We start from the raw sequence: 26,196 nt of genomic DNA on the forward strand, positions 1-26,196 counted from the left end.
AACAATATTAGATTAAACCAAAATAAATTCTTAATCTGAAATTAGAGTTTGCCTTTTTTCGCAGCTTTGCTTGCACCCTTGCTTTTTTCCTTTTTTTCATCCTTTGTCTCCTTATCTTCATCCTGTTCTTCCTCACTCGCTTCATCTTCTTTTTCTTCTTTACTGCCTTCTGAATCATCTTCCTCACTGTTCTCATCATCATCTTCTTCACCCTCATCTTCTTCAGCATCATCTTCTTCAGCTTCTTCTTCCTCACCTTCTTCATCATCCGTATCATCTTCTCCACTTTCGGAATCTTCCTCCTTACTCACTTTAGCTTTTCCCTTATCTTCCTTTCCTGCAACTTCTTTACCTTTTCCCTTATCTTCCTTTCCTTCAACTTCTTTACCTTTTGTTTTCTCCTTACCTTTTCCTGCAACTTCTTTACCTTCTTCCTTACCTTTTCCTGCATCTTCTAAACCTTTTCCCTTATCTTCTTTTACTTTCTCCCCTTTTCCCTTTTCCTTTACTTCCTTTACTTCTTTTCTCTCTTTTCCCTCTTTCTCCTGAGCCTGTTGTTGTTGTTGTTCTGGTGCATTCTCTATATTCATTTCCATAACAGGCACTAAAATGCCATCCTCTGATCGTACATAAGTGGCTACTGGAACCATTCCCTCTGCCAGTAGATCTGAGTAACCTTTGAATGCATCATCCCTCTCTTCAATAGCTTCTGCCAGCTCTGCCTGGAGTTCTTCATTTTCTTTCTTAAGCTTTTCATTCTCTTTCTCCAGCTGGTCATTTTTTAGCTTAAGTTGGTCGATCTCAAGAATCAATTCACTTATGTTGTACTTGGTCCTTATTGTTTGCACCAACTTGGTTTCTTCTTCATTGAGGGGGAAAACAAAATCTTCAGTTACCTGAAAGAAAATGAAAAACATTTCAGTAATAACCAAGCAGTAAACCAATCAATTTCCAGTAAACCAATCAATTTCCAGTAAACCAATCAATTTCCAGTAAACCAATCAATTTCCAATAAACCAAACAGTTTCCAGTAAACCAAACAGTTTCCAATTCATAAGTTAGTTTACATTGAACCCACAAGTTTAGTGGTATGTAAATGATATTTTATACCTGTTCAGATGTCAGGCTGGCTAGTTTCTCGTCAAACGTATCTGTTATTTTCACCAGAGACCACCGTACAATCCTCGGGATTTCATCTTTATGCCTCTCCTCTCTTTCATAGCATAGAGTATGCTCACAGAACCATACCTTTAAATAAGACAAACACATTTGTAAATTCAATAAGGCACTTCAATTCTAATATATAATTGTAATAAACTTAAACATACTCACAGGCAGGAGTAGTAGGCAGCCTGAAGCTTTAATCGGGTCGTTCGGGTGCTTATTCATGTAGTTTATCATGAATTGGTGCACCACCACTGGCCAATTATAGCTCTGAATTGTTTCCATCGATTCCAGGTACAGCAGAATATGTGGTTGAATAGAGTACCCAGTTGTTGAAGGAAACAAAACATTGGCAGCAATGAACATGATTATCAACCTGATGGCATCCAGCTCATCCTCTTCATCAACCGCCATCCTCAGTGCATTAGCCATCATAATGCTTGTTACTTTTGGAGGCACCTCTCCAAAGTACTTTACACAAAAATCTTGTTGTGGTTTCTTCAGTGTTTTGCCTATGAAAAGCTCTGTCACCTCCCCACTCAATGGCATGCCCAGAATCAAAGAAACATCCTGAGGCTTCAGCTTTAACATTTTCCCAGCTAGGTTGAAGGTTTCTGTGGAAGTCGAATACAAGCAGAGTAGTTCAAATATCATCTTGTTTGGTCTGCTTGTGCTGTCTAGGCCAATCCTGTCATTTACAAACGCGTTCACCAAGTTGTTGAAGGGAGACTCTGCAAGCAACTCCTTCTGCCTGCTTGTCAATTTTGGATATGTTACTTTCAACTGGGTCCATGTGTTTCTAAGAGAAATCTTGTACACCTTGGACAACTTGGTTGCCAAATTTTCGGGTCTATTTTTTGGCTCACTTGGAGAGCCAACCCAGGCCCTTGCAGAGTCACCTTCAGTTACAGCTCGTTGTGTCTTCTTTTTTGGCCTTCCTTCAGGTTTTACATTTGCCATTTTTCTCTTTCCTTTTGTTTGTGGCACCACTGTTAAGGGTTCATCTTGTGAGACCTGAAAAAATTACAAACCACTGACATTAGAAAGAATTGAATTTCGGGCAATCATCTGTGTGTTTCATAAATTTAACTTAACTATGGTAACCATTCAGTGTACAGGAAATCAACTGGTTTACTGCAACTTTTTGTTCTACCAGAAATCAACTGGTTTACTGCAACTATTTTGTTGTACTAGTACGTAGTAAAAAAAATTGCGAATTCCTCTATGTAAAATATACATCTTTATAAAAAAAAAAACTACAAACCACTCACATAAGAAAGAGTTGAATTTTTTGAAAAATTTATCTGTTTGTTACATAGTTACGTAAGAAAGAGTTGAATTTTTTTGAAACTATCCAGTTTACAAGAAATCAACTGGTTTACTGGAACTATTTGGTTGTACCAGTACACAACTTTATGAAACAGATCAATCTACAGGAAACATTATTATATACTCGGAATAAGTTTATGAAACAGAAAATAGTTAAAGTTTTCACTTACGTACCTTTTTTCTAGGGCTCATTCTTCTACTTACTTGTTCTTCAATAACTGTCTTCGATCTGCTAGACCGAGGTTCATCAATGGATACTTTCTTACTTGATTGTTTTGATGAAGTAGGCTTTACCATCTGTCCAAAACAAAGGTAGAGAGAGAACATTAGGGCTTTTTTGAATGAAAAATTACCAGAGAAAAATTAGGGCTTTTTTGAATGAAAAATTACCAGAGAAAAATTAGGGTTTTTTTGAATGAAAAATTACCAGAGAAAAAATGGTATAGAGTGAGAGAGACAGAGAGAGAGAGAGAGAGAGAGAGAGAGAGAGAAAACCTACCTTTGAAATGAAATCAGGTGAAAGAGGACTGAACTAAAATCGGGTGAAAGAGGGCTGAGACGAGAGAGAGAAAACCATTCGTTCTTTGCTTCTGTTTATGAACTGAAATCAGGTGAAAGAGGGATTTTATGGCTTCTAGTTCTTTAATGGCTGGTGGTGGAGAAGTAAATAGAAGAAGAGGGATTTTGAGAGAGGGAACGGTTTCTGAGTGATGGAGCAGTTAATAGAAGAAGAGTGAACGTTTTGCTTGAGTAAAGGCGTGGGAGAGAGAGAGTGATGGAGATGGGACGTCTCCACCTGCAACGGTCATATCGGGCCGAATTTTTCAGATTTTTTCGCGTTTCCCGGGCAATTTGAGTGGCAACTATCGTAAATATTGAGTGGCACGAATCGTAATTTTTGAGTGGCACGAATTGTAATTTGTTGATAAAGTAAGGGTATTTGATTTCTCCATATTCAGATCTGACACAGAGGACCTCTTTTACATTTTTTCCCAACTTTGGATTGGGCCCTTATTTTGGGCTTAACTTTGGGCCTTTCATCCATTCTCTCTAAATAAATTTCCCGCATAAACGATTTTTAGACTGCCGGAATACTAGCTACGCATTGCTCAAGGGAGACTGAAACTTTGCTCTCTGTTCATCCATGGAGTTCATAATCGAAGATGGCAAACAGTCACACGATGAATGCTCCACTCTCATTCTGGTAAAACCCTAATTTTCTTTCAGTATTTTTTTTCATGTACACTCATTATGAAAAAAATTAGGGTTTTCATACTAGTATATTAGTGATCCTGTTTGTTTGTTTTGTTCACCGCAGCCAGCTTTATCGATTGGAAATGTTGGACAACTGGCTATTGATCTGTTAATTTCTTCTTCTTTAAGAACAGAAAGAATTGGTTATTTGGATGATCCTTGTGTTCTTCCTTGCGTTGGAAACGACGCTTATGGATCTATTCCTCATGGAAATCTTGCTTTGCCTTTAGAAGGTATATACATGTATAAACTTTGTTTTGAAAATCTTTCTGAAGAAAAACAAAAATTAGTAATTTTTAATCTGAATATGTATATTCTTACTTTGATTTTTGCAGTTTATGATTCAACTTCAGATGCACTTACACTGATACAACAAAGATCACCAATTGCCAAGGTATGTCACTTGCGTCGACTTTCTTCTTTTGGGGGGGTTGCATCTTGTTGCGTTGAATTTCATGGAAGGGATGAGTTTGTGCGAAATAACTCAAAAAGTGCTGTTTGTTTGCAATTTTGTTAGGCTTGAACATGTCTTGAATGGGTTCACATAGTAACTTAGTAAGCGTATTGGTAGGAACGTGACTCAATGAGTTTGTTATGCCGAAGATGTAAAGAAATCAGAAAAAGTAATAATGAAAGTAAACAATTCACAAAGAAATTTATGTGGTTTGGTTGGTGAGACCTACTCCACGGCAACAATGGTGTAATGACTTTTACTATGCCTAAAAAACAACATTACGAAAGTTTACGTGGTTCAATATTTGTAGCTCACTTAAAACCCTAACACTCCGCCTCCTCGATTCTCTCTCAGGACCCGAAAAATAGGATACTACACGTCTTACATAGTTACATTGATGACTGTCCTTTATAAAACCAGGGCAAATATAAGTAAATGCTTTATAAGACCAGGGCAAATATAAGTAAATGGACCGGGTTGCTCTTCGGGTTAGATATCTACACATATTCAAGGCACTTTCAGCTTTCAATATAATCGTTTCACAATACTAGTTACTCCCCCAAAGTGAGTAACGGGTTCGTTTCTAATACCAGGGAATGATGATTGAGTTCGCGAAGAATTTGGCCAATTTTGCAGCCACCAATGGAAAGAAGCATGTGGTCGTGCTTTCTAGCTTAGATTCAGGAAGGAGGCAAAAAATTGATACAGCAAGGTACATATAACATGGAAATCTTTGTTAAAAGAAAAAGTATTGGGATTATGCTTATTAGATGCTTATGGTTGTAATTCGAAGTTTATTTATTTTCTAACTGGCTGTTATTCTCAACTCAGTAACACGCAGATATTTTATCTCTCAAGTACCAGTACGGATGGGACTGATGGGGAATGTGAAAAGCTTGGGTGGAAAAGGCTCCAGGAGTATGACCCTGCACAAAGGCGGTGGAAGCATCTCAGTGCTTTTACCGAAGGAAATTTTTTCCAAGACGAAAGTTTAGCTTTTGAAGATGAAGTTTTAGATGAAGATTATTACCCAAGTTTGCCTTTCGCTGCACTCTTCTCTTCTTGCAAGGTTTCTTTTTATCCGATACGCCTGAAGTGTAATAACATGTTACTCGAGTTCATTAAACTTACTGGAAAATTATCTTTTGCTACAATTTAACTTGACCAAAGCAAGTTGATGCATTGTAGATTTCACACGAGCCTGGTACAAGCACGTTTGGTCTGAACCATGTATTTGCCGTGGGGCATTGTTACCACACTTCCAGTGTCTTGGGCACCTTAAAAAGACTGATGAGGTGTCGCTATATTATCGACACTTCTTGGGATTTTATTAATTCAAACTGCAACTTTGCCTCATTTGATATTAGGTCTTTTGTCCAGAATTCTATTTTCAAATTCAAGTCTACTTAAGCTACACATGGATCCCCCTCATTTGCTTTATTAACATCACTTCATACCCATGATATGATAAATAAAACTTTTCGAGTGATATTACTCACATAAGTACATCACCACCAGCCGGATACTATGTTTGGTTTATTTATAGTTCGTGGAACTACTTTATTCTTTAGTGTAAGTAAAATGGTCTTACAAAAAGTTGTTGGTTATTGGCACCAGGCAAAAGGTTTGAAGGTGACTTGTGTATTTTGCTACTGCTCAGAAGGAGACAATATACCAGATTCTTTCTTGTTGGCAGAGGCAGCATGCAAGCTTCTAGGGAAGAACCCTAATGGAGCTCATGGTGAGTTTGCTTCGGCTCAGTCATTTATTTGTTTTGATATTTTGGGTTGGTCATCGAATAGATAAAGTTACTCTTCTGAGTGAAAAACAGGAAGGAGTTGAGGAAATAAATTAAAATATCTGTACTAATAATTAGTCGTGCCACTCATAAGAAATTCCAGTTGAACATTTATTTATTTGTGAATACACCTATTACTTTCCTACTTTAGAAAATTGGATTATGATAATGTATTTAGCATCAGACTTTTGTTTCATGTCCAGAATTTTGTGTCGTACAGACCCTAGATTCCACCCAACGGAGGCCAGTGGGCTTCCTTATACCAAAGTGCTCCTCCCATTGATACCACTTCGACAAGCAACTTAAGTAAAGCAGTTCTAATAGCTTGATACAAACAATTTCTTCAATTCATTTTAGAGATGGGTGATGCATATTACATTTTACAAACCTTAGTAATTCTCAAAATATTTTAAGAACCCTAGTCATTATGTTAAACTGTTGAGTATTTCTTGGAAGACTATATTCTCCAACTTTTCTTATTTGGGTATGTTCAATCCTAGAACTATAGAAGTGTTTTCAAAAAAAATCTTAGAACTATAAAAGTGTTTGCCAATTGGGAGGTTGGGCCACATGGAATCATGGGTGGGTTCTTAGTATGTGTTCTTTCATTGTTTCGCCTGAGCTCATTTCTAGCATGGAAACCTTCTAACTTGTGACGGAGAGAAGAGCATACCATTTACTAGGTCCCTCTGCTATCAGGACCAGTGATTACTGTCTTGTTGCAATAATTGTCATCTGTATGCACGAGTTAATTTTATTTAACATATGGAAGACAATGATACTTACTGATGGTGCTATTCTGATCTTTAGGCAATAACGATAATGGCTGGGTAATTCCATTTTCCTGGAGGACCATGTACGGGCCTCCACCAGATATGTCACTCTTTTAGTTCGGTTATCTTGATGAACTCGAAGGTAAGGGCTCCAAGCATTTCTACAAGGATCGATTGCCGCAAACCCCTTCAAAATGTCATGATTGGGTAGAATGTGATATTGGGAGGCTGGGTGATGTACTGATGTTGTTACATTCATGCATCGTAGGTATTGTCAGTGGTATCGATATACTTATTATTTATGAAGGAGAAATTTTAAATTGGTAGAATAATAATCTTCTTTCCCATTTCTCGTTTGGTGTATTATTCTGAAAATTTTGTCAGATTTATAAATATCTATACCAAATAGTAAGTCTTCCTGCAGCAACTACTAAATGGTAGTAGCGGGGTGCTCACCAATTTTGCAGGCTAGAGAATGGGTGTAAAAACTACAGAACTCCTACCTGCACCATCTTCACCCGAAAAAACAAATCTATCATTCTCTTCTGTAAGAAATCCTTAACAGGTAGGTATTCCGTATTCATTCACCTTGACTTACAAATTAGATTCATTTTCTTTCATTGGAGTAAATGATTTTGTGCAAGTCATTTTACCACAATCATGTATTTGTATGCCTCTTGTTTGAATCCCACATGTATGTTGTGCTATTCGGTAGGAGAGTATGCCATATATTTATTTTTTTTGGTCTTTGAGAGTATATGACCCGAAATAGAGATAATCTAGTAGTCGAGAAGGGAACGATTAGTGTGAATTCAATCATGGGTTTGATGAAAAAGAGGAAAGGACCAGACTTGCTATAAAGCAGAGTTGCCTGGTAATTCATGATGAGATTGTTCAGTTTTGTTTGGAAGTCTTTCTTGGTTAAATAATCTTCAGTCAATAACAATAATTTGTCTCTACCTGATGTCTTGACCTGAAATCACCTTTTTTTTGTTTTCTCTTCAATTGCTTTATGCATCATAATTGATCGTAAAATGGAAGTATAATGTAACGTAAGGTGGATTACTTACTTGTAGTAGTAGTAGTTGTTGTTTTCAACGAGGGGGCCCTAAACATCTAGACCCACACATCACTCAACTTTAAGATTTCTATGAAACTTAACCGCGTGGAGAAGTGGAGTCTTGACTTGGTTAACAAAACTTCTCCTGTAGCCAACTCCTATTCAGTTTTGCAAAAAAAAAAAAAGTCCTAGTGGAGTTTAATCAAATAAATAATGTGGTGGTACTGTTAATGTTTTTAAGATACTCAATATTGAAAATAGTGCTTATGTGGAATAATACAAATTGATCGTATTTATGTGGCTATTTCAACGAATTATAGTCATAGGCATATTAAAGAAAACTATCCGCAAATAATTCGGGTTAGGCAGGAAAAAAAAAGCAGTCGTATTTAAAAAATAGAATCGAACAGTGACGATGGTATTTTTATCTGAAAAATTAGTAGTCCTTGGTGTATGATCCATCATAGTGACGATCCAAGGACGGAACCAACAATCCAACAGTAGTGATCCATGGGCCTTCTTGTCATTCTACACCCTAACAAAATGATTGCTCAGCCTTCGGCTAGCAATATAGTCAGTGGACACAACACTACCTTCTCTCTTTTTCTTCTCAGAGAGAGAGAGAGAGAGAGAGAGAGAGAGAGAGAGAGAGAGAGAGACTTCAAATACATACTGGAGAATTCCCCAAAACAGGGGAGCTCTAAGTTCTTCAGCTCAAAGAATAATCAAAATCTCTCTCTCTCTCTCTCTCTCTCTCTCTCCAGCAGCTTCATACAACCAACCAATCAACAGCAAAAATGAAAAGAGACTCCCTAGACTTGTCTCCTTTACTCTTATTTATATTTTCAGTCATACGATCAATAATCACAGTTCAATCCTCTCTTCCTCCTCCTTGTATCCAAACCTGCCCTGGTGTCTCCTCCTCCCCCAACAATCATCTCCCCTTTCCGTTCGGATTCTCAGATGGTTGCCATATCCGTCTTAACTGCACCAACAAAGGAGAAATTTTTATAGGTGAATTCCATGTTGAGAACGTAACATCAAATACTATCATTGTGAAGACGAATCCTATATGTCACCACCGTTCAATAAGCTCATTAAGTCCTCTGTTCAATACAAACTTCGCTCTAACTTTGAGAAACGGTCTACTCTTACAAAACTGCACCAACCCACCCAAAGGATGCGTTATACCAGAAGCTGTATTAGGGACTCAATTCGATCTCAAAAATTGCGATCGTCCCTATTGTTTTTCATCCAATAAGAAGAAGAAGACTGGTTCTAGTTTTTTAAGTTATACTAATGTAAACCAGAGCAGCTGTAAATATTTGTATTCATCATTAGTTGCTATGAATACGAGTTTGTCTAATGTCACTCTGGAATTTAATAAGCTTGAGTTGGGTTGGTGGTTGGAGGGTAGCTGTAATTGTTCATCTAATGCTCAATGCACCAAGGTTGTTTCTCCATTTAATCAACGGTCAGGATATCGGTGCCACTGCTCCCAAGGTTACGAAGGAGATGGATTTTCCGCCGGTGGTCGTGGTTGCTGGAAACCTGGTATGTTTCCTTTGCTGTACGTTTCGCCGATGTCACATATTTGACATTGAACAATAAATTGTTTAGTTAGTGTGAACACTTAACACTTGTTCAACCTATTAATTTCTTGTCTTATACAGATAAAGATTTCAACATGAATATTTAATTACCTCAAATACCCTTAACCAAGTCTTTGTCAAAGTCGGAAACGATTAGTTACCCTATGAAATTGGTTACAACTTGTCGTAGCGGGCCAATAACGACTCAATGATTATCTGACCTTGATTATTTTTTATTTTTCTTTTTTACATCACTTTGAGCAGCTACTCCCAAATGCGATCCTAAGAAATACGTGTCTGGTGAATGTAGTGGAAAGACTCGACGCTCTGTTCTTATTGGAGGTAATTCATCTTTAAAGACCAATCGTATATCTTCAAATATATCAGTAGTATTAGAAACTTGCAGGAATTTGAATTTCTCATCTTATCGTATCAGGTGTCATTGCTGGATTTTGTTTAATGACTGGGTTGGCCTTTCTCTGTTATGCAATTAGAAAGCGTTCTACTTCTCGGAAAATCAGGAAGAGCGCCAAAAAGTTATTGTCAGACGCCGAAGGCAGTAGTAGTCTTCCATTTTATAGATATAAAGAAATCAAACGTGCAACCAATGGATTCTCCGATAAACAAAGGCTTGGGACCGGGGCTTATGGGACAGTTTACGCAGGAAAGCTCCACAATGATGAATGGGTCGCGATAAAAAGGATTAGATATCGAGACGGAGATAGTATTGAACAAGTTGTGAATGAGATCAAGCTCCTGTCATCTGTAAGACATCCAAATCTAGTACGTCTTTTAGGTTTTTGTATAGAGAAAAGTGAACAGATACTTGTTTACGAGTTCATGCCTAATGGCACCCTATCTCAGCATTTACAGAGAGAAAGAGGCACTGGTCTCCCTTGGACAACTCGTCTCGCTATTGCGTGTGAAACTGCTCAAGCCATTTCTCATCTTCACTTTGCTTTAAACCCTCCTATATATCACAGAGATGTGAAATCTAGCAACATTCTATTAGATTTCAGCTTCAGTTCAAAAGTTGCAGATTTTGGTCTTTCTAGAGTTGGTATAATCGAGTTGTCCCATATATCGACAGCCCCACAAGGGACTCCAGGTTATCTTGATCCTCAATACCATCAAAACTTTCATCTTTCTGATAGAAGTGATGTTTATAGTTTTGGAGTAGTTTTATTGGAGATAATAACCGGACTTAAAGTAGTCGACTTTTCTCGGCCCCCCAATGAGGTGAACTTATCTTGTTATGCCCTAGAAAAGATCACAAAGGGTTGTTTGGGTGAGATAATTGATCCATTCCTTGATCTTACTAGTGATGTTTGGACTTACACATCTTTAAATAAGGTAGCTGAGTTAGCATTTAGATGTCTTGCCTTTCACAGTGAAACTAGGCCTTCAATGATGGAAGTTGCAGATGAGCTAGAAAGCATTAGGTTAATTATATCAGCTCCTCAGAAAGAACAAAAAATTGACACTTCACCTTCACTCAATTCCTATTCATCAACTCCATCTAATGAACATGACAAGTCGGAAAGTGTTATTGTTAATACAGTAGATCGGGTAGAGGGGAATCTAAATGCAGTCGTGCCTCAGATTCACAGTTATGTAATTCCCAAGGAGGAGGAGAAGGACGGTTGTTGTGTTACTCTCCAGGAGATTTGGTCGACGGAAGGATCATCGTCACCTTTGACGAATGGTTTGTTGCTTAATGTAGTTCACTGAGTGAAAAACCCAACTTATTTCACTTGGATGGGTATCTTTCCGGTGACGGGCTCTGTTCTTCCCTTTCTCACAGCTCAAATATCTTCAAGAGGTACGCAATTTTCTTCTACTCATAGATCGTAACTCAAGTGTTGACTCCTATCAATTAGGTCTAGGCCTGATGAGAAAACTTCGAGCAACCATACAAGGCCCAAAACAGAATAACAATGATAGAGGAGCCGAAAACCTGGTCAGAAATCCGAAGTAGACGGCCGAATTAAGCGCAATCAACAAGAGACGAAAACAGAGTGTGCAAGTTGGTAATCCACCTCGGATTTTGTCAGATTTTCTTTTCGACTCCTCTATCATTTCTGAAACCGAGAAGAAGCCCAAGATACATGTCTTCACCGGTTAGATTGGGTGTATTTTATTAGGTCTTGTGGTGTATATATAAAGTCAAATTCTTTTGAACAATATACGAGAATATCGTTAAATAATGCTTTTCACGTCTTGCCCTGTATCCCATTTTCCATCAATTTTTTTATGTATATTGACCGATATCTCCATGTATCTTGACAGATATCTCTTGTGATTTTGTTATACGAATAGTTTTCGTTTAAGGGTAGACATAAAAATGTCAACTTAAAAATGGGACCATGAGACTAAATCTCTTGATGATTCACCTCCTCTGTTTTATAATTGGTATAATATTGAAAATTGAATAACATAATCACCATTCCCATCTTCATCAACTTCATATATATTTCAACTTTGGCATAGCATTATTACTTAGCTCAAAATCCTTGAATTATCTCTTGTTCTTGTATCAATGGCTTCCTCCTCCCAAACTCCAAAAGAAGAACCTTCATCGTCGAATCTCCCTGTTAAAGAAATCCCGGGTGATTACGGCCTTCCATTCTTTGGTGCAATTAAAGATCGTTACGATTACAATTACTTCGAAGGTCATGATGAATTCATAAAATGTCGTATGCAAAAATACAATTCAACTGTATTTAGAATGAACATGCTTCCTGCGCAATTCTATTCCATTTCAAATTCTAAAATCATAGTCCTTACTGATGCCATTAGCTTTCAAGTCCTATTTGATTTATCAAAAGTCGAAAAGAAAGACATTTTAGATGGAACTTTCATGCCTTCTACTGATTTCACTGGTGGTTATCGAACTTGTGCTTATCTAGATCCTTCTGAGCCCAAACACACCAAACTCAAAACCCTTTTTCTTTCTCTCCTTGCTTCTCGCCACGACACATTCATCCCACTAGCTCAATCTTCATTTACCCAACTTTTTGAAAATATCGAAACAGAGCTTTCTTCTTCTGACAAAAAAGAAGCAAATTTTAATACCCTTAGTGCAGATATGGCTTTTAACTACATTTTTCGTTTGTTATTCAATGTTAATCCTGTTGATACAATAATTGGAACAGAGGGTCCAAATTTGATTTCAAAATGGTTGTTGTTTCAACTTCATCCATTGATTACTTTGGGTTTACCAAAGGCTATGAGTGTTGTTGAAGATTTCTTCTTACATAGTTTCCCATTTCCTTCATTTCTTGTCAAAAGTGATTATCAGAAGATTTATGATGTTATTTATAATTCGTCTGCTTCCATTCTTGAAGAAGCTGAAAAATTGGGAATTGGAAAAGAAGAAGCTTGTCATAATCTTGTTTTTCTTACTGGTTTTAATGCATTTGGTGGAGCTAAATCACTATTCTCTAATTTGATGAAATGGGTTGGATTAGGAGGTCCAAAATTACATCAACAACTAGTTGAAGAAATCAGAACAGTCATTCACTCTCAAGGTGGGAAAGTTTCTATTGGTGCTATTGAGAAGATGAAGTTGACTAAGTCAACGGTGTACGAAGCACTTAGGATACAACCGCCAGTACCGTATCAATACGCCAAGGCGAAAGAAGATCTAGTGCTTCAGAGCCATGATGCTTGTTATCAAGTGAAGAAAGGTGAGATCTTGTTTGGATATCAACCGTTCGCAACGAAAGATCCGAAGGTTTTTGATAATCCCGAGGAGTTCATAGCGACTAGATTTGTTGGTGAAGAAGGTGAGAAATTGTTGAAATATGTTTATTGGTCTAACGGACGTGAAACGGAAAACCCAACGGAGGCGAACAAACAGTGTCCGGCGAAAGATTTGGTTATTTTGTTGTCGAGGTTAATGGTGGTGGAGTTCTTCCTCCGTTACGATACATTTACTGTTGAGATTGGAAAAGTAATGTTAGGAGCAACGTCTGTCACGATTAAATCGTTGACTAAAGCTAACATTATTTGATATGAAATCAATATGTAATTTGGTTGTTTGAAGCGGAATTTGATTGTATTTTTTTAAGCAGATGAAACGTGATAAGATGGAAATTTGTTCGTTTGATCAATAAAATAAGGCCATGTGACATCATGTTTGAGTTTAATTAGGATTTCTTTGTTTCTTTTGTGATTTGATTATGATGAAAAAATAAATTTAAAATAAAAGAACTCTGTGAGTGATGCAAATTGTTTAATTCAATAATTAAGATGAGAAACTATTAAGTTGTTTAATTCAGTCTTTGTTTAATCGCGTGTGTGTATATATATACAGGTTACTTTCCATTTGTAGAAGTCAAATATTCTTGTGGTAACTTGTTTGTCTTGAAGGCAAATAAATATTAGTATTAAATTAGTGATTATGTGTTTTAAAATTATAAGCAACCAAGACTTATCCACATTATAGCCATCACACTATATAATATAATAATAATAATAATGTTATAATGCTCCATTCACCAAGTGGTAAAGTATATTATTGCATCTATTTCTTAGCTTTCATTGACTAATATAAAGTAATAAGTGAGGAGCTATTTACAGTTTTACACTATGTCATCCATTTAAAGTCTAAAGGGATATAGAATTAAACCCCAACCACTGGAGAATGGTTTCCTTGCTATAAAATTTATTATCAAATGAATTTTGAGTATCGTTTAAGAATGTTAACTATGTGAGAACGTAAATAAATAAGTACTAGTTGGTATCTCAAAATTATGTCTGGTACTCATTGTGATATATCCAATTGGTATTGGAACTATATTGGTTTTAATGGGGTAACACCTGTGGGGAACCAAACTTTGGCGCATGTGAGAATGAAAACTTAAAACCGGCATAAATAATTACGATTCTAATTTAATTCCTGGTAAAAAGACGCACATTGACACTAGTAGTATTGGGGAAAATGATTTTCTTTTTTTATGATATGATGATGATACGGGTACCCAAGCCCCGTGTTACGCTGGGCACGAGCTAGTAACCTAGCTAGTATCTGCACATCCATATTTATAGTAAAACCCTAGCTAGAGGATGCTTCTAATCTGATGCAGAAAGGAAGGATCAAAAGCCATGCTGATTTCTCGGAATGCTTCAGTCGTGCTGTTGAATTCAAGTTAATTTCTACTACTCAAATTAATCTTCTTTCTTTTGTTAATTTATGTCTTAATTATGTATTATAGAAATCTGGTAGCAAAAATCATTTTGTGCGTGGTTATAAATAAATAATGACTAGTTGAAAGAATATGATCAGAGTTTCAAGCTTTTTGGTTAGAGAACTTTCTCTCTCCAGAGTGTTCTAGCACCTACTATAAATATGGAATTATGGATGTGCTTTGCTATACAAAAGCACAAGAAGAAGCTGATCGATCCATTAGGCCGGGGTTGTGCCCAAGAAACAATCTGATTCTCAACACAAAGGGTAACGTCTGCCAAAGATGACAATGCTGTATCATCTTCCGTTTCTAATGCTAAACAAGACGAGGAATCCCTTCAAAGTGAAGGAGTTGATGATGGTTAGTACTTAGTAGTATATGTTATGATTCATTACAAATTGTCAGTGTTTTCTTTTCATCGATTTAACCAAGCTTCACTGCATGCAACTGAAATGGATGAGGCATGATAGATGTACTTGGTGGATCATGTTCACCTGTCTTCGTATTTAAGCTCATTGTTTAACAAACCTAAGTGTTATTGGGATTGAGTCCTTGTTCATTTTCCATCTGTTATGTCAATTTTAAACGAAACTAGGACTTTGTGATAAATGAGATGGGAAAAAATTGGTTTCCTCCATAGCATGATAAACAATGGTTAACCAAAACTTACCAGTTTTAGACTCAATGTTGCCACAATCCATTCATTTGTCAAAACCAGGACTTCTACTATGTTCGTTAATTGCTCGAATGGGGGACTTTCTCACTACTGTCAGTCTTTTCATTATCTTCAGTGGGAGAAGGTGCTGCTGAGAAACATCAGGCAGAAGATGAAGGAAGTGAAGATGGGGATTTGGCCGATCCAGATGAAGATGATTCTGACCTAGACTTGGCTTGGAATATGCTGGATCTTGCACGAGCAATTGCTGAAAAGAATCCTAACGATACACTCAAGAAAGTGGATATCTTGTCAGCCCTAGGAGAGGTTGCGTTGGAAAGAGGTTATTATATCTTCTAAATTCTTTTTTTTCTTTTTCTGTTGAGATTTTGATATAAAGTAAAAAAAAAAAAAAAAAAAAAAATTTATCTTCCAGAGGATATTGAGACTTCTCTGAATGACTATTTGAATGCACTCTCCATCCTGGAATGCTTGGTCGAACCAGATAGTCGGCAAATCGGCGAACTGTATCCACTTTTGGGATGTTAAGCTATGTCTGTGACTCTATAGTGGGTAGCTTCTGTCACGTACTACATAGTATTATTCTACTAATACTCTCGAAATCCATAGGGTTCATACTTAGTATTTTAGTTTTTGTCTCTTTATGACTCTGGGCAAAAGGGTCATGTTGTCATCGCTTTTGTGTTGGTTGATCGGTGACATTCCTAAAATGCCTGAGCTCAACCCCAACTCTTGCATCTAGTAGATTAATATATTCAACATATACAGAGTGTGAAAAACTTTTCCAGGTTCATGGCTTAATATGCCGTAAAATACTCATCTAAACTTAAGTTGATGTACAGAGCTAGTTTAGTGAGGGTCAAGTTTCACGACTCGAGTTACGTTCATGTTCATAAGCCAGGTGAACTTTGCCTACTGCCTGGTTTCCTTTTAATACAACTGCGTTGGTTGATTTTCTGCTTGAGTGCAACCTTGACTGGGAATCCAGAAATTTTAGGATATGTTTGGTATTGGAAGTTGGATCAATGCCCGAAGAGGCTATTCCCTACTGCCAGAAAGCTATATCTGTTTGTCGAGCTCGTCCGCAACGACTCGCAGAAGAACTGAAGAGTTCTGCAAGTTCAACATAAGCAATTGTTGTTCCCAAGACAGCGGAGAATGTTGATGTCTCAACTGGTGCGTTAGTGTCTTGTCCTAATGAAGAGAAGACAGCTGAGATTGAGACTCTCACTGGCCTCTCCGGCGAGCTGGAAAAGAAGGTTGTGTTCTCAATAACCACATCTTTATCAATAATTTGAATAAGTTCTTTCTAATGCAATCTAGTAATCTTAAGACGTAACACCTTAAAAAAATTGCAGTTCGAAGATCTACAACAGCTAGTCTTACACCCAACTTCCATATTGGCGGATGTCCTGAAAATGGTTTCTGCAAGGTCAACAGACAGCGAAAAGAATACATCTTCATCAATGGCAAGTTCTTCACAGAAAGGTATGAACACCAGCGGCAATGGAAATTTCGAGTCTTCAACCATTTCTACCGCGGCCACAAATGGGAGTAGTGGTGTGGCACATCTTGGAGTTGTAGGGAGAGGTGTTAAGCGAGTACTGATGACCCCAACAGAACCTAACACGACGAAGAAACCATCGTTAGATTTGAACCCGGGAAAAGGCAAAGTAAGTGACTCTGAAGAGGTTCCAAAGTGAGGTACTAGTAGTTTCACTCTTGTTAGTTCCAGTGTTTGTGTTTTATTATGAACTCTGATTAACTTGAAGGTTAGTTGATTGTACTTTCATCGGAGTAAAACTTGTTTCCTACTTGAGGTAATCTACGGTAATTATGTCATCGGTTATAACACTTTGCTTCTTTCGGTTTGGACCTGATTATAATTTTCACGAAGATGTTGCCTTAAAATCAATGTCGAAGGCGAACATAGTAGTATTTCATAAAGTAGGTGTTCATAACCCTCCCATGATTTAGCCTATCATTAGGTAGTGGGTATATTGCACTCACTTGTTCAGTGCATAGTTAGAGTAGTGGTAGAGTATTTAAAATTCATGTCACTAGAAAAGTCGTCTCCTTGGAGGTTCAGTTTCTGTAACAAGATAAACTGAGGATTCTTGAAGAATGAAGGGATAACACTATGTGGGGTGGCTGATACCACAATTACGACAACATCAAGGTTTTTTTCTATAAAAACCCGCCCCCAATTGAAGGGTGAAGCATCAAAATCATCTTTTGAATTTGAAGCAGAGAGATATTAAGATGTGTTTCAGTGTGGTATGCAAAGAGTGTGGTAAATATACGTGGTCCGGATGCGGGAAGCACGTCGCATCTGTCTACGCCAACATTGAGAACGGGGAGCATTGTAGATGTCGGTCCTGGCCAGGCGTTGAAGCGGACAACCCTTCACCAGAAAAACATTTTAGAGGAACAAGCTCTGGTATTTTCACGTTGAGCTTTTGTGTTTTTCTCCCCTGTGTGGGTGTTGTCTACTATGTCTTGATAGGTGTTTGCTTTATTTACCACGGCTGAGAAGTCAGTTGTTGTTTGTGTTCTCTCTTTTCTGGTGGTTAAGACATTATCTATCATGTAGTAGTTATTGTGTTCTCAAATGTGAGGCTTGAGATTTAATGCCCTATATATGGTGGGTACTTCTTTGGAGCAGTGCGTTTGTAGTTATTGTTTTTTAATGCTTCCAACCTAACACACACTGACACACACACACAAACACCAGGTGACCTATTATTCAAAAGGGTGGTGTTGGTTTATATTTTTCATGATTAAATTTAAACCTAGAAACTGAGACAACAGGTAAAATGACAAGTCATAAATTTATTCATGTGCTATGTTAGGTGCAATTTTGTCCATGTAGTGAAAGCAAATGAACCAATGAAAGATGCTATTAGACTTTATTTATTTAGTACAGTATTTGATTTTATTTGCTCTTAGTTTGAAAATGATCATTTGGGAAATTCTTGTTCAAGTTATATACTATCATGGATGGACATCATGTTGTATTCTTCTCCCACTGTTGTAGTATTCAAGGGAATGTTCAAAATGATCATTTGGGAAATTCTTGTTCAAGTTATATACTATCATGGATGGACATCATGTTGTATTCTTCTCCCACTGTTGTAGTATTCAAGGGAATGTTCATTTGGGACGAGAGAAAGTGGAGGGAATAAATGGTTTTGATGAGGAGAGATGTTCAGTAATTTGTTATTTGGTTTGGTTAAGTAAACAAAACACAACATTTGATTAAAATCATACCTTCACATGATCATGGCATGTTATCTCTTCTTGAACACCTTTTTCTTTTGTAGTTGGTATGAATTAGAAGGAAATCATCTACCTACTACCACAAAGGTGTTAATCTAACTACGTAAGCATGTATTAGTGATTTAATAAAAAAGTTTGTGTAGAAAAAATAGGTGAAAAATTGGCAGCCTCTGTCTGTCATGTACCCAAATCATGTAAGTAGTAAGAAAAGGATTTTGATGTGTGAGACATTGAAAATCAGATTTCAAAATGGGATAAACACAAGCTCCAATCAAGACAATAATATAAGAAAGAAATTCAAAATTCAAAAAGAGATGAGGAATTCGGGAATTTTCAGGTTTGGGCAATTAGATTTAAAAAAAAAAAAAAAAAAAAAAAAAAGGAAAGAAAGAAAGAAAGTTATGGGTCTATTATGTTCATAAAATTAGCTAGGTATCAGAAGATGTCCATGCATTTTGGTCTTAGATCGTGGCTCCACATTACTTTACTCCTTTTTTTTTTTTAATTTTACTTACTCCTTAGGAATGAAATCAGCAAGTGAGAGAGAGGACATTTGGGTTGGTCAACAGTTAAGAGGAAGCCATTAAGTTATGGGCAGTACAAAAACATTAATAATTTTTTGAGGGCACTACTAGTTTTTTATTTTTTTGAACTGAGGGCACTACTAGTTTGGCAAGCATTGAATTATAATACTACTACTAGTGCAATTTCTCTGACTATTATGTCAAAAAGAAACTTTTTTTTTTGATGAAAGATGTCAAAAAGAAACTAATAATCATAAACAATTTTACTCCTGAGTAACAAAACACATCTCCTCTCTCTCTCTCTCTCTCTCTATATAGACTATGGTGTCATGTGCGTCGGGTATTCTATTCTAAATCTAAATTCTAAAATAAAATGGAGAGAGAGAGATGAGTGAGATTCTTATTTGAATATATAAATAATACTTAAAGAAAACAGTAAAAAAGGAAAAAGACATATCCTTTTTCCCGGACTCTATTTGTCCGATCCTCCTCAACTTTAAAGAAAAGAAAGAACCCCCCCAAACTTTACAACCAAAAGAGAGAGATAGAAAGAGTCTTTCTTTCTTTTTCTCATCATCCTTGTTCTTCTTTCTTCTTCCTTTTCAAAATCAAATCCAATACAATTATATCTGATTTGATTGTTCTTCTTTCTTTTTTTTATGATCCGTATTAAGAAAGAAAGTATCTCATTTTTATGCTAATATATAAATAACTTTCCTCACTCACACTTCTCTCTCTTTAATAGTATACTAAAGATCTTCTCCTCTATTACTAGTACAACATCTTCATCACTTCGAAAGAGTGTTTTTTCCTCTCAACAAACAAACAAACAATCAATGGCTACTACTACTGATAATAATAAGTCCACTTCCAAAGGCCAAGCATGGTTTGTTTCTCTCTCTCTCTCTACTTTCTCTCTCTACTTTCTCTCTCTCTCTCTAGTCTTAGATACTAATAAGTACTAGTATTTTGCATATTTGTAGGTTTTGCACAACTGGATTACCAAGCGACATTGTTGTTGAAGTTGAAGATATGACTTATCATCTTCACAAGGTATAAATAAACCTATCTAAATCTCATCTCATTAGGGGTTCAGTTTCTCTATCACCATGATGATCAAAGTCTCATTAAATCCTCATTCTATTTGTTTGTTTGTTTGTTTGTCTCAGTTTCCTCTTATGTCAAAAAGTAGGAAACTTCACCTTCTTATAACTGAACAAGAAACAAACAATCTTACTACTTCAAGACGAAGAAGAACAAAAACAAACTCTGCTGGTTCTGAATCTGAACTCCAAGAAGAAGAAACTGAAGAAAAAGACGAAGAAGAAGAAGAAGAATATGAAGAAGTTGATGCTCATTATATTTCGCTTTCAGAATTCCCAGGAACTTGTGAAACATTTGAGGTCGCTGCCAAATTTTGTTACGGTGTTAAAATTGAAATCTCATCTTCAAATGTTGCTCCTCTTCGTTGCGCCGCTGAATATCTCCAAATGACTGAAGATTATTCACAAGATAACCTAATCTCCAAAACTGAAAGGTTTTTAGCTGATTCCGTTTTCAACAACATCAAACACTGTGTTAAAACCCTAAAATCTTTAACTGAGAAATTCATTCCAATGGCCGAAAATATTCAGATTATTGATAGATGTATAGATGCCATTGTTTCTAGGGCTTCATCTATTGATCCATCATCTCTCTTTGGATGGCCAATAACTACTACTGATGGATCCAGATCTGCACCAACACCAACTAGTAGTAGTAGTAATCATCAGATCTTATGGAACGGAATCGAAACTGGTGGAACTACTCGAAGAAGAGTAAACACTAAAACTACTGATTCTTGGATTGATGATCTAGGTCAACTTAGTTTACCTCTTTATCAAAGACTTATTTCCGCCATGAAAGATCGAGATCTGAGTTCCGATATCATTGAAAGAGCTATTATTTCTTATGCTAAGAAATCGATTCCAGGCTTATCCCGTTCCAATAGAAAACAATCATCATCAACAAGTTCTTCTTCAACTGTTGTCTCAGAAGTAGAACAGAGAGAGCTCTTAGAGACTATAATTACGAATCTGCCACTACAGAATAAGAGCTCAGGATCTTCTTCAACAATGGTGAAATTTCTTTTCGGATTATTAAGAACAGCTAATATATTAAGCGCTTCCGAAGCTTGTCGTTCTACTTTGGAGAAGAAGATTGCGTCTCAGCTAGATCAAGCAACATTGGATGATCTTCTCATTCCAAGTTATTCGTATCTGATCGAAACGCTTTATGACGTGGATTGCATTGGAAGGATACTAGGGTATTTTCTGAAAGGTTTAGAAGTAGAGAGATCCATGATTGTTATTGAAGATGATGATATTGATGGTGGAGGAAGATCTCCAACATTAAATCCACTAATGTTGGTAGGTAAATTGATTGATGGGTATCTCTCTGAGATCGCTTCTGATGCAAATTTGAAACCTGATAAGTTCTGTGGTCTTGCTGTTGCTCTTCCAGATCAAGCTAGATTATACGACGATGGTCTTTACAGAGCTGTTGATGTTTATCTCAAAGTAAGTGTCTTTTTTTTCTTCGTTTATGTTCATTTTTCCATTCATAATTAGCTTTCTTTCAACTTTGAATCTCTTACGTATATTCATTCACTCATGAAGATCGTAATTATGTCGTTTTAGCTTTTAGTTTTACTTTTATTAGTTACTATTCCATCTTTTCTTAATTGATCTTTATGGAAAACTTTTCAGGTCTTCTTTCTTTGCTTCTGAAATTTTGAGTATTGGGTTTTGCAGGCGCATTCATGGGTAACAGAGGAAGAGAAGGAGAAGATATGTGGAGTAATGGATTGCCAGAAGCTAACGTTAGAGGCGTGCACTCACGCTGCACAGAATGAACGGCTTCCTTTAAGAATGATAGTTCAGGTTCTCTTCTTCGAACAGCTTCAACTTCGCCACGCTATTGCTGGGTCTCTGCTAGCTAATGAACTTGGGTCGGAGTATCCACGACACTCACGTATAGAACAACAAGGCCATCAGGAAGAGGAGGAAGATGAAGAAGGGGATAGGAATCCAAGAGAGGGAACAGTAGTAGCATCACCTCAGGAATGGAGAGTTACGATAAGAGAGAACCAAGTACTGAGGCTGGACATGGACAGCATGAGATCAAGAGTGCAAGAGCTGGAACGAGAATGTAGCACCATGAAGAAGACTATAGAGAAGATGGAAAAGGGATCAGATGGTGTCGACGGTGGAATAGGTTGGAGGACTTCGTTGACGAAGAAACTAGGGTGTAAATTCAAAACCCAAGTTTGTGATTCGCACGAGCCAACGGTGGTCGAGAGCAGAAAAACTAGACATTGTCGCCAAACAAGCTCTCAAAACTAATCCCTTCTATCCATCCATCCACAAAAAATTACCTCATCCACTGTACTATATACTAGTATAATAGATCACTACCACTAGTACTACTGTTATCTTTCAATTTATTTTAATTTCGATTTCCCACTTCAATTTCTTGGTTGAGTAGTACAGCGAATTCATTAGATTCCCATACTAGCGATGACAATATCACACAATTCTTACGGCTCACGGGTTGGTAGCTCATTTGCTAACATCATTCACCAAAAAGCATGTTTGTCATCAAAGTCACTATATCTTCATAAAAGCACATCAAAAGGAAAGAAAAAAGAGAGATTTAACATATGACTTTCTTATGAGTTGAAGAAAAGAAACTAAAAAGTGTATCAATGATTCATTTCTCCTTTATAGATAATGGCATTTACGGGCCACCTAGGAGTTATAGGTAAGATGCATATCACTTTTAAGTAACGCATCTGAAATTATAAACCAAGAATTGTTATAATTCATTGCAAGAGAATAGGAACGCGAACAAACCTCTTGAAACGGAAAAGTATCATCTGTGAGAGAATTGTCGACTCTCTTTCTTTAGTATCTGAAGCAATATCCCTAGCTCGTTCCAACAGTGATAGAAGTACCTCCTTGGTGACTCCATCCTCATAAGACAAGTGACATTTTGGTCTTTCCACTTGGGAAAAATACTACAATGTCCCTTGTCTTATTCACCACGTAGGCAAGGAGGCCACCCAGGAAGTTATCAAGTACTTTTATCATTTTGAGCTCGTCAACCTTTGGCATGATCTACTTTGCAGTTTGAGTATCACCGACAACCTGTAAGCACCTGACAACCAAAATATATAGACTAAAATGCGATGCTTGAATAGCTTGTTGTGTAGTCAATGAAATGAATCTAATTGTACAAAACCACGTTAGTACCTCGATTGGTTCCCATATCGTATTCCCAAATGTTGTAATTACTTCAGAAGTTCTAAGTCGGTAATGGGTCTGTGGTGGAGAGAAAGCTGGAAAACTGCGGAAAATTCCTTGAGTAATGACTCATGAGTAACATCTATCAGTTGAGAAGCAACATAATCAAGTTTACGTCCTGCACCACTCTTTATCGAGGATATCGATTCCTCTAAGACCGAGCAAACACTCCCGACCTGGTGGTCCCGAATCCCACATGGAACAATGTGCTGAAAGGGAGTTAAATCTGTCGTGACATTTAATGCTAGACCATGATATGTTATCCAGCGTGAGACCCGTATCCCAATTGCAGCAAGCTTCTGATTCCCTGAAGATGGAATTAAGAAGACAAGTCAGAACCTTGCCGATATTGAAACTAGTATTTAACAGAAAAGAACAAAGTGGTGGTGGAAATAGTTAGGTTGAAATTTCAGTGCAACATTAGACATAAAGGTCTCTACTGAATCATTATAAAGAGTGCTCTTCCTGATAGCTAATTAGGTCTCTCATCACCTGACTAACTTTTCGGTTATTGTATATAAATAATCCAGATTGATAGCTTGATATTTAAATTCATGGTGGAGAGTAACTAGATATATGGATCATCTTCGGGAGTATGATAAGCGGACTGAATTTAATATCACGACCATGTTACCTCTGGAAAATTATGCAGCCCCTGAAAAGTTCTTAATAAGAAATGTTCAAGCATAAGATAACGAGGTAGATATCACCTTGAGAAAAGTTCAAGCATTAAGAATGAAAACGATGAAGAAGTAAAGTGATATATAAGACCACTTCAGTAAATAATGAGTAACCTACCAACCCATGTTCCAGTTAAACCCTTAACACGAGAAGCTTTGATAGAGAATGTTGAGGAAAGAACTCGTATAACCACCTCCTCGAGCGCCCTTAGGTACCAATGAAGATCCATCTTATGGTACTGCAGATTTATGATAGGGTACATAACAAGCTATATATTCAGAAATATTAGTCATAAGAAGGTAAGGAGAAGTCATCGAGCAAGTCACTCTGTTGAAACTGTCCATAATACATACTGAATATTTTTTTACCTAACTCACATCTAAGGCGCAAAATAGAAGAAAAAATCAGAGAAAAACGCAAGTTACGACGTTTACAATTCATTACACATTCGTAGCTTTCACAGCATAGGATGTTGTTTTTGGTGTTAGCCCCACATTGGTTGTGGGATGTGGTTGTGGTCAACTTATAAGTGCGAGGGAAAAGCCTCACCTTTTGAGGTAGCATTTTGGGGGATGAGGAAGGCCCATGACCACACATTTTAACAGTTGTATCATGCAAAAGCCATAAGTCCTGTATACTCTAAATAATAGTCATCCCTCCCTTCAATTCTAAACGAGCTTAAGTCCAACTTGCAAAAATTCAATATCTAGCTAGTCAAGACAACGAAGAAGACACGTAATTCAAAAAATGTTTTACATATATGTTAAAAGGGTACCTGTCCAGGACCATGATATGTAACCTCGATCACCACCACGTTCGGTCCGAACAACATCGTAAGGAGCATTGTCACTATTAAAATTCAAATACTCATCTGAACTACCAGTACCTAATGTATAAACAGGATTATGCTGAAGTATAATCAAGGGATCCGAAGAATCGTTATTTACATTAATCAAAGCCTGCCTTTGTTTAACAATGGATTTTTGCCATGCCCATGCTTTATCATAAGGAACAAGTTCTTTATAAAGATCAAAGCATTCACACCTGAAATTAGTTACAACCCATTATAATGATTCAAGTTTTGCTTGTAATCAACAACTCATCGTTGGGATTACAATAAGCAAACAAAGTATGAACAAAGTTGCAAAGTAAGTAAGATGTAGAAGTGTTTGTGAAAATGTCAAAGAGAACAACAACAACTGACCTTCTCTTCAAGTGGTGGTGAGTTCTAATGGAGGTGGATTTTGAAGTGTTTAAGATGCTATTTTGATCTAATTTATTTGAGAAGTAGGATTGATACGATTTCCTTGGATGGGTAGTAGGACTTGAATTAAATAATGGAGTTACTGAGATGATCATCATTTTGTTTGATCTTTGACGCTAACTATTTCTCTCTTTCTAATTCATTTTGTTAAATCAAGCCAGAGAGCTTACATTATGTTATAGTAGATCCTTAGTTTGGTTTCCCATCACCCCCCCCCCCCAGAGAAATCAAATTTGACGGGAAGAAAGCTAATTCAATCTCGAATTCTCCGTCATACATGAGAGAGTAAACTAATGACAGGGTGCAATTTAGTATAAGCTAACATGCGCGCCGCGTAATTTAGAATCCGCTACTTTGCGCCCTGCACATTTTAGCATATACTATAATGCGCTCCGCGCATTTTAGCTCAAGCTATCTTGCGCCCTGCGTATTATAGCTACTATGTTGCACTCGGCGCTTTAAGAAGGAAATAAAAAGGGGTATTTAGGGATACCCCTGGTCCCTAATGTCCAATTAGAGATACTTTTTTTTTAATTGGATATTAGTTTAATTTAATAGTAAACAACTACCCTTAGGGCAGCTCCAACGTGATGGGGCTGGGGCTCCCAAATTCAAATTTTGGGAGCCCCAGCCCCAGCCCCTCCTTTCCAACCCGGGAGCCCCGGGGCTGGGCTCCCGGTGGGGCTGGGAGCCCCATGCTCCCGGGCTCCCAAATGGGAGCCCGGGCTGGGGGGCTCCCAGCCCCAAATATAGCCGTTGGGGGTCTCCCAACGGCTATTTTGGGGTGGATCCCCTAAAAAGGGATCCACCCCA

At 37.3% G+C, this 26,196-nt stretch overlaps 4 protein-coding genes and 2 pseudogenes across 6 annotated transcripts; 5 read left to right on the forward strand and 1 right to left on the reverse strand.

Annotated features, from left to right (window-relative positions):
• Positions 1 to 3,544: 3,544 nt before the first annotated feature.
• LOC147541121 (clast3-like protein) lies at positions 3,545 to 7,119 on the forward strand. The gene is made up of 7 exons (XM_086633375.1): positions 3,545 to 3,697; positions 3,812 to 3,980; positions 4,083 to 4,141; positions 4,795 to 4,913; positions 5,033 to 5,270; positions 5,819 to 5,942; positions 6,810 to 7,119. The coding sequence occupies exons 1-7, from the start codon at positions 3,638 to 3,640 to the stop codon at positions 6,887 to 6,889; spliced, it is 849 nt and encodes a 282-aa protein (XP_086489501.1). The 5' UTR covers positions 3,545 to 3,637; the 3' UTR covers positions 6,890 to 7,119.
• On the forward strand, positions 6,903 to 13,575 carry LOC147541122 (wall-associated receptor kinase-like 14). Its single transcript, XM_086674132.1, has 5 exons — positions 6,903 to 6,914; positions 7,217 to 7,337; positions 9,312 to 9,386; positions 9,689 to 9,766; positions 9,861 to 13,575. Exons 1-5 carry the CDS (start codon positions 6,903 to 6,905, stop codon positions 11,153 to 11,155), a joined length of 1,581 nt encoding a protein of 526 aa, XP_086530258.1. The 3' UTR covers positions 11,156 to 13,575.
• On the forward strand, positions 11,964 to 13,575 carry LOC147541123 (allene oxide synthase 1, chloroplastic-like). The gene has a single exon (XM_086633374.1). It carries the CDS (start codon positions 11,964 to 11,966, stop codon positions 13,437 to 13,439), a length of 1,476 nt encoding a protein of 491 aa, XP_086489500.1. The 3' UTR covers positions 13,440 to 13,575.
• A 1,725-nt stretch (positions 13,576 to 15,300) lies between these two features.
• LOC147541124 (uncharacterized) lies at positions 15,301 to 17,146 on the forward strand (annotated as a pseudogene). The gene is made up of 5 exons (XR_015239896.1): positions 15,301 to 15,346; positions 15,390 to 15,614; positions 15,708 to 15,798; positions 16,281 to 16,551; positions 16,651 to 17,146. The product of XR_015239896.1 is annotated as an uncharacterized LOC147541124 (transcript).
• Positions 17,147 to 19,381: 2,235 nt separating this feature from the next.
• On the forward strand, positions 19,382 to 22,604 carry LOC147541125 (Phototropic-responsive NPH3 family protein). Its single transcript, XM_086674068.1, has 4 exons — positions 19,382 to 19,981; positions 20,079 to 20,148; positions 20,265 to 21,653; positions 21,888 to 22,604. The coding sequence occupies exons 1-4, from the start codon at positions 19,932 to 19,934 to the stop codon at positions 22,476 to 22,478; spliced, it is 2,100 nt and encodes a 699-aa protein (XP_086530194.1). The 5' UTR covers positions 19,382 to 19,931; the 3' UTR covers positions 22,479 to 22,604.
• Positions 22,605 to 22,770: 166 nt separating this feature from the next.
• On the reverse strand, positions 22,771 to 25,644 carry LOC147541126 (octanoyltransferase LIP2p, chloroplastic-like; annotated as a pseudogene). Its single transcript, XR_015239885.1, has 5 exons — positions 25,324 to 25,644; positions 24,895 to 25,163; positions 24,237 to 24,387; positions 23,388 to 23,745; positions 22,771 to 23,292 (listed from the first exon to the last, which is right to left on the reverse strand). The product of XR_015239885.1 is annotated as an octanoyltransferase LIP2p, chloroplastic-like (transcript).
• Between the last annotated feature and the right edge of the window lie 552 nt (positions 25,645 to 26,196).

This window comes from Eschscholzia californica, unplaced genomic scaffold (assembly GCF_041429995.1).
Source record: "Eschscholzia californica isolate CP2 unplaced genomic scaffold, dmEscCali1.0.p SCAF_4, whole genome shotgun sequence".
NCBI lineage: Eukaryota > Viridiplantae > Streptophyta > Magnoliopsida > Ranunculales > Papaveraceae > Eschscholzia > Eschscholzia californica.

Excerpts from the sequence above, each read along its gene's own strand:
- LOC147541121 (XM_086633375.1), top strand. The coding sequence starts at position 3,638 with ATGGAGTTCATAATCGAAGATGGCAAACAGTCACACGATGAATGCTCC. Across the intron at positions 4,914-5,032 it reads CAAAAAATTGATACAGCAAG|TAACACGCAGATATTTTATC; the intron begins GTACATATAACA and ends TTCTCAACTCAG. Across the intron at positions 5,271-5,818 it reads CACTCTTCTCTTCTTGCAAG|GCAAAAGGTTTGAAGGTGAC; the intron begins GTTTCTTTTTAT and ends TATTGGCACCAG.
- LOC147541123 (XM_086633374.1), top strand. The coding sequence starts at position 11,964 with ATGGCTTCCTCCTCCCAAACTCCAAAAGAAGAACCTTCATCGTCGAAT.
- LOC147541125 (XM_086674068.1), top strand. The coding sequence starts at position 19,932 with ATGGCTACTACTACTGATAATAATAAGTCCACTTCCAAAGGCCAAGCA. Across the intron at positions 19,982-20,078 it reads ACTTCCAAAGGCCAAGCATG|GTTTTGCACAACTGGATTAC; the intron begins GTTTGTTTCTCT and ends GCATATTTGTAG. Across the intron at positions 21,654-21,887 it reads CTGTTGATGTTTATCTCAAA|GCGCATTCATGGGTAACAGA; the intron begins GTAAGTGTCTTT and ends TGGGTTTTGCAG.
- LOC147541122 (XM_086674132.1), top strand. Across the intron at positions 7,338-9,311 it reads CTGTAAGAAATCCTTAACAG|GATATCGGTGCCACTGCTCC; the intron begins GTAGGTATTCCG and ends ATCAACGGTCAG. Across the intron at positions 9,387-9,688 it reads TCGTGGTTGCTGGAAACCTG|CTACTCCCAAATGCGATCCT; the intron begins GTATGTTTCCTT and ends CACTTTGAGCAG.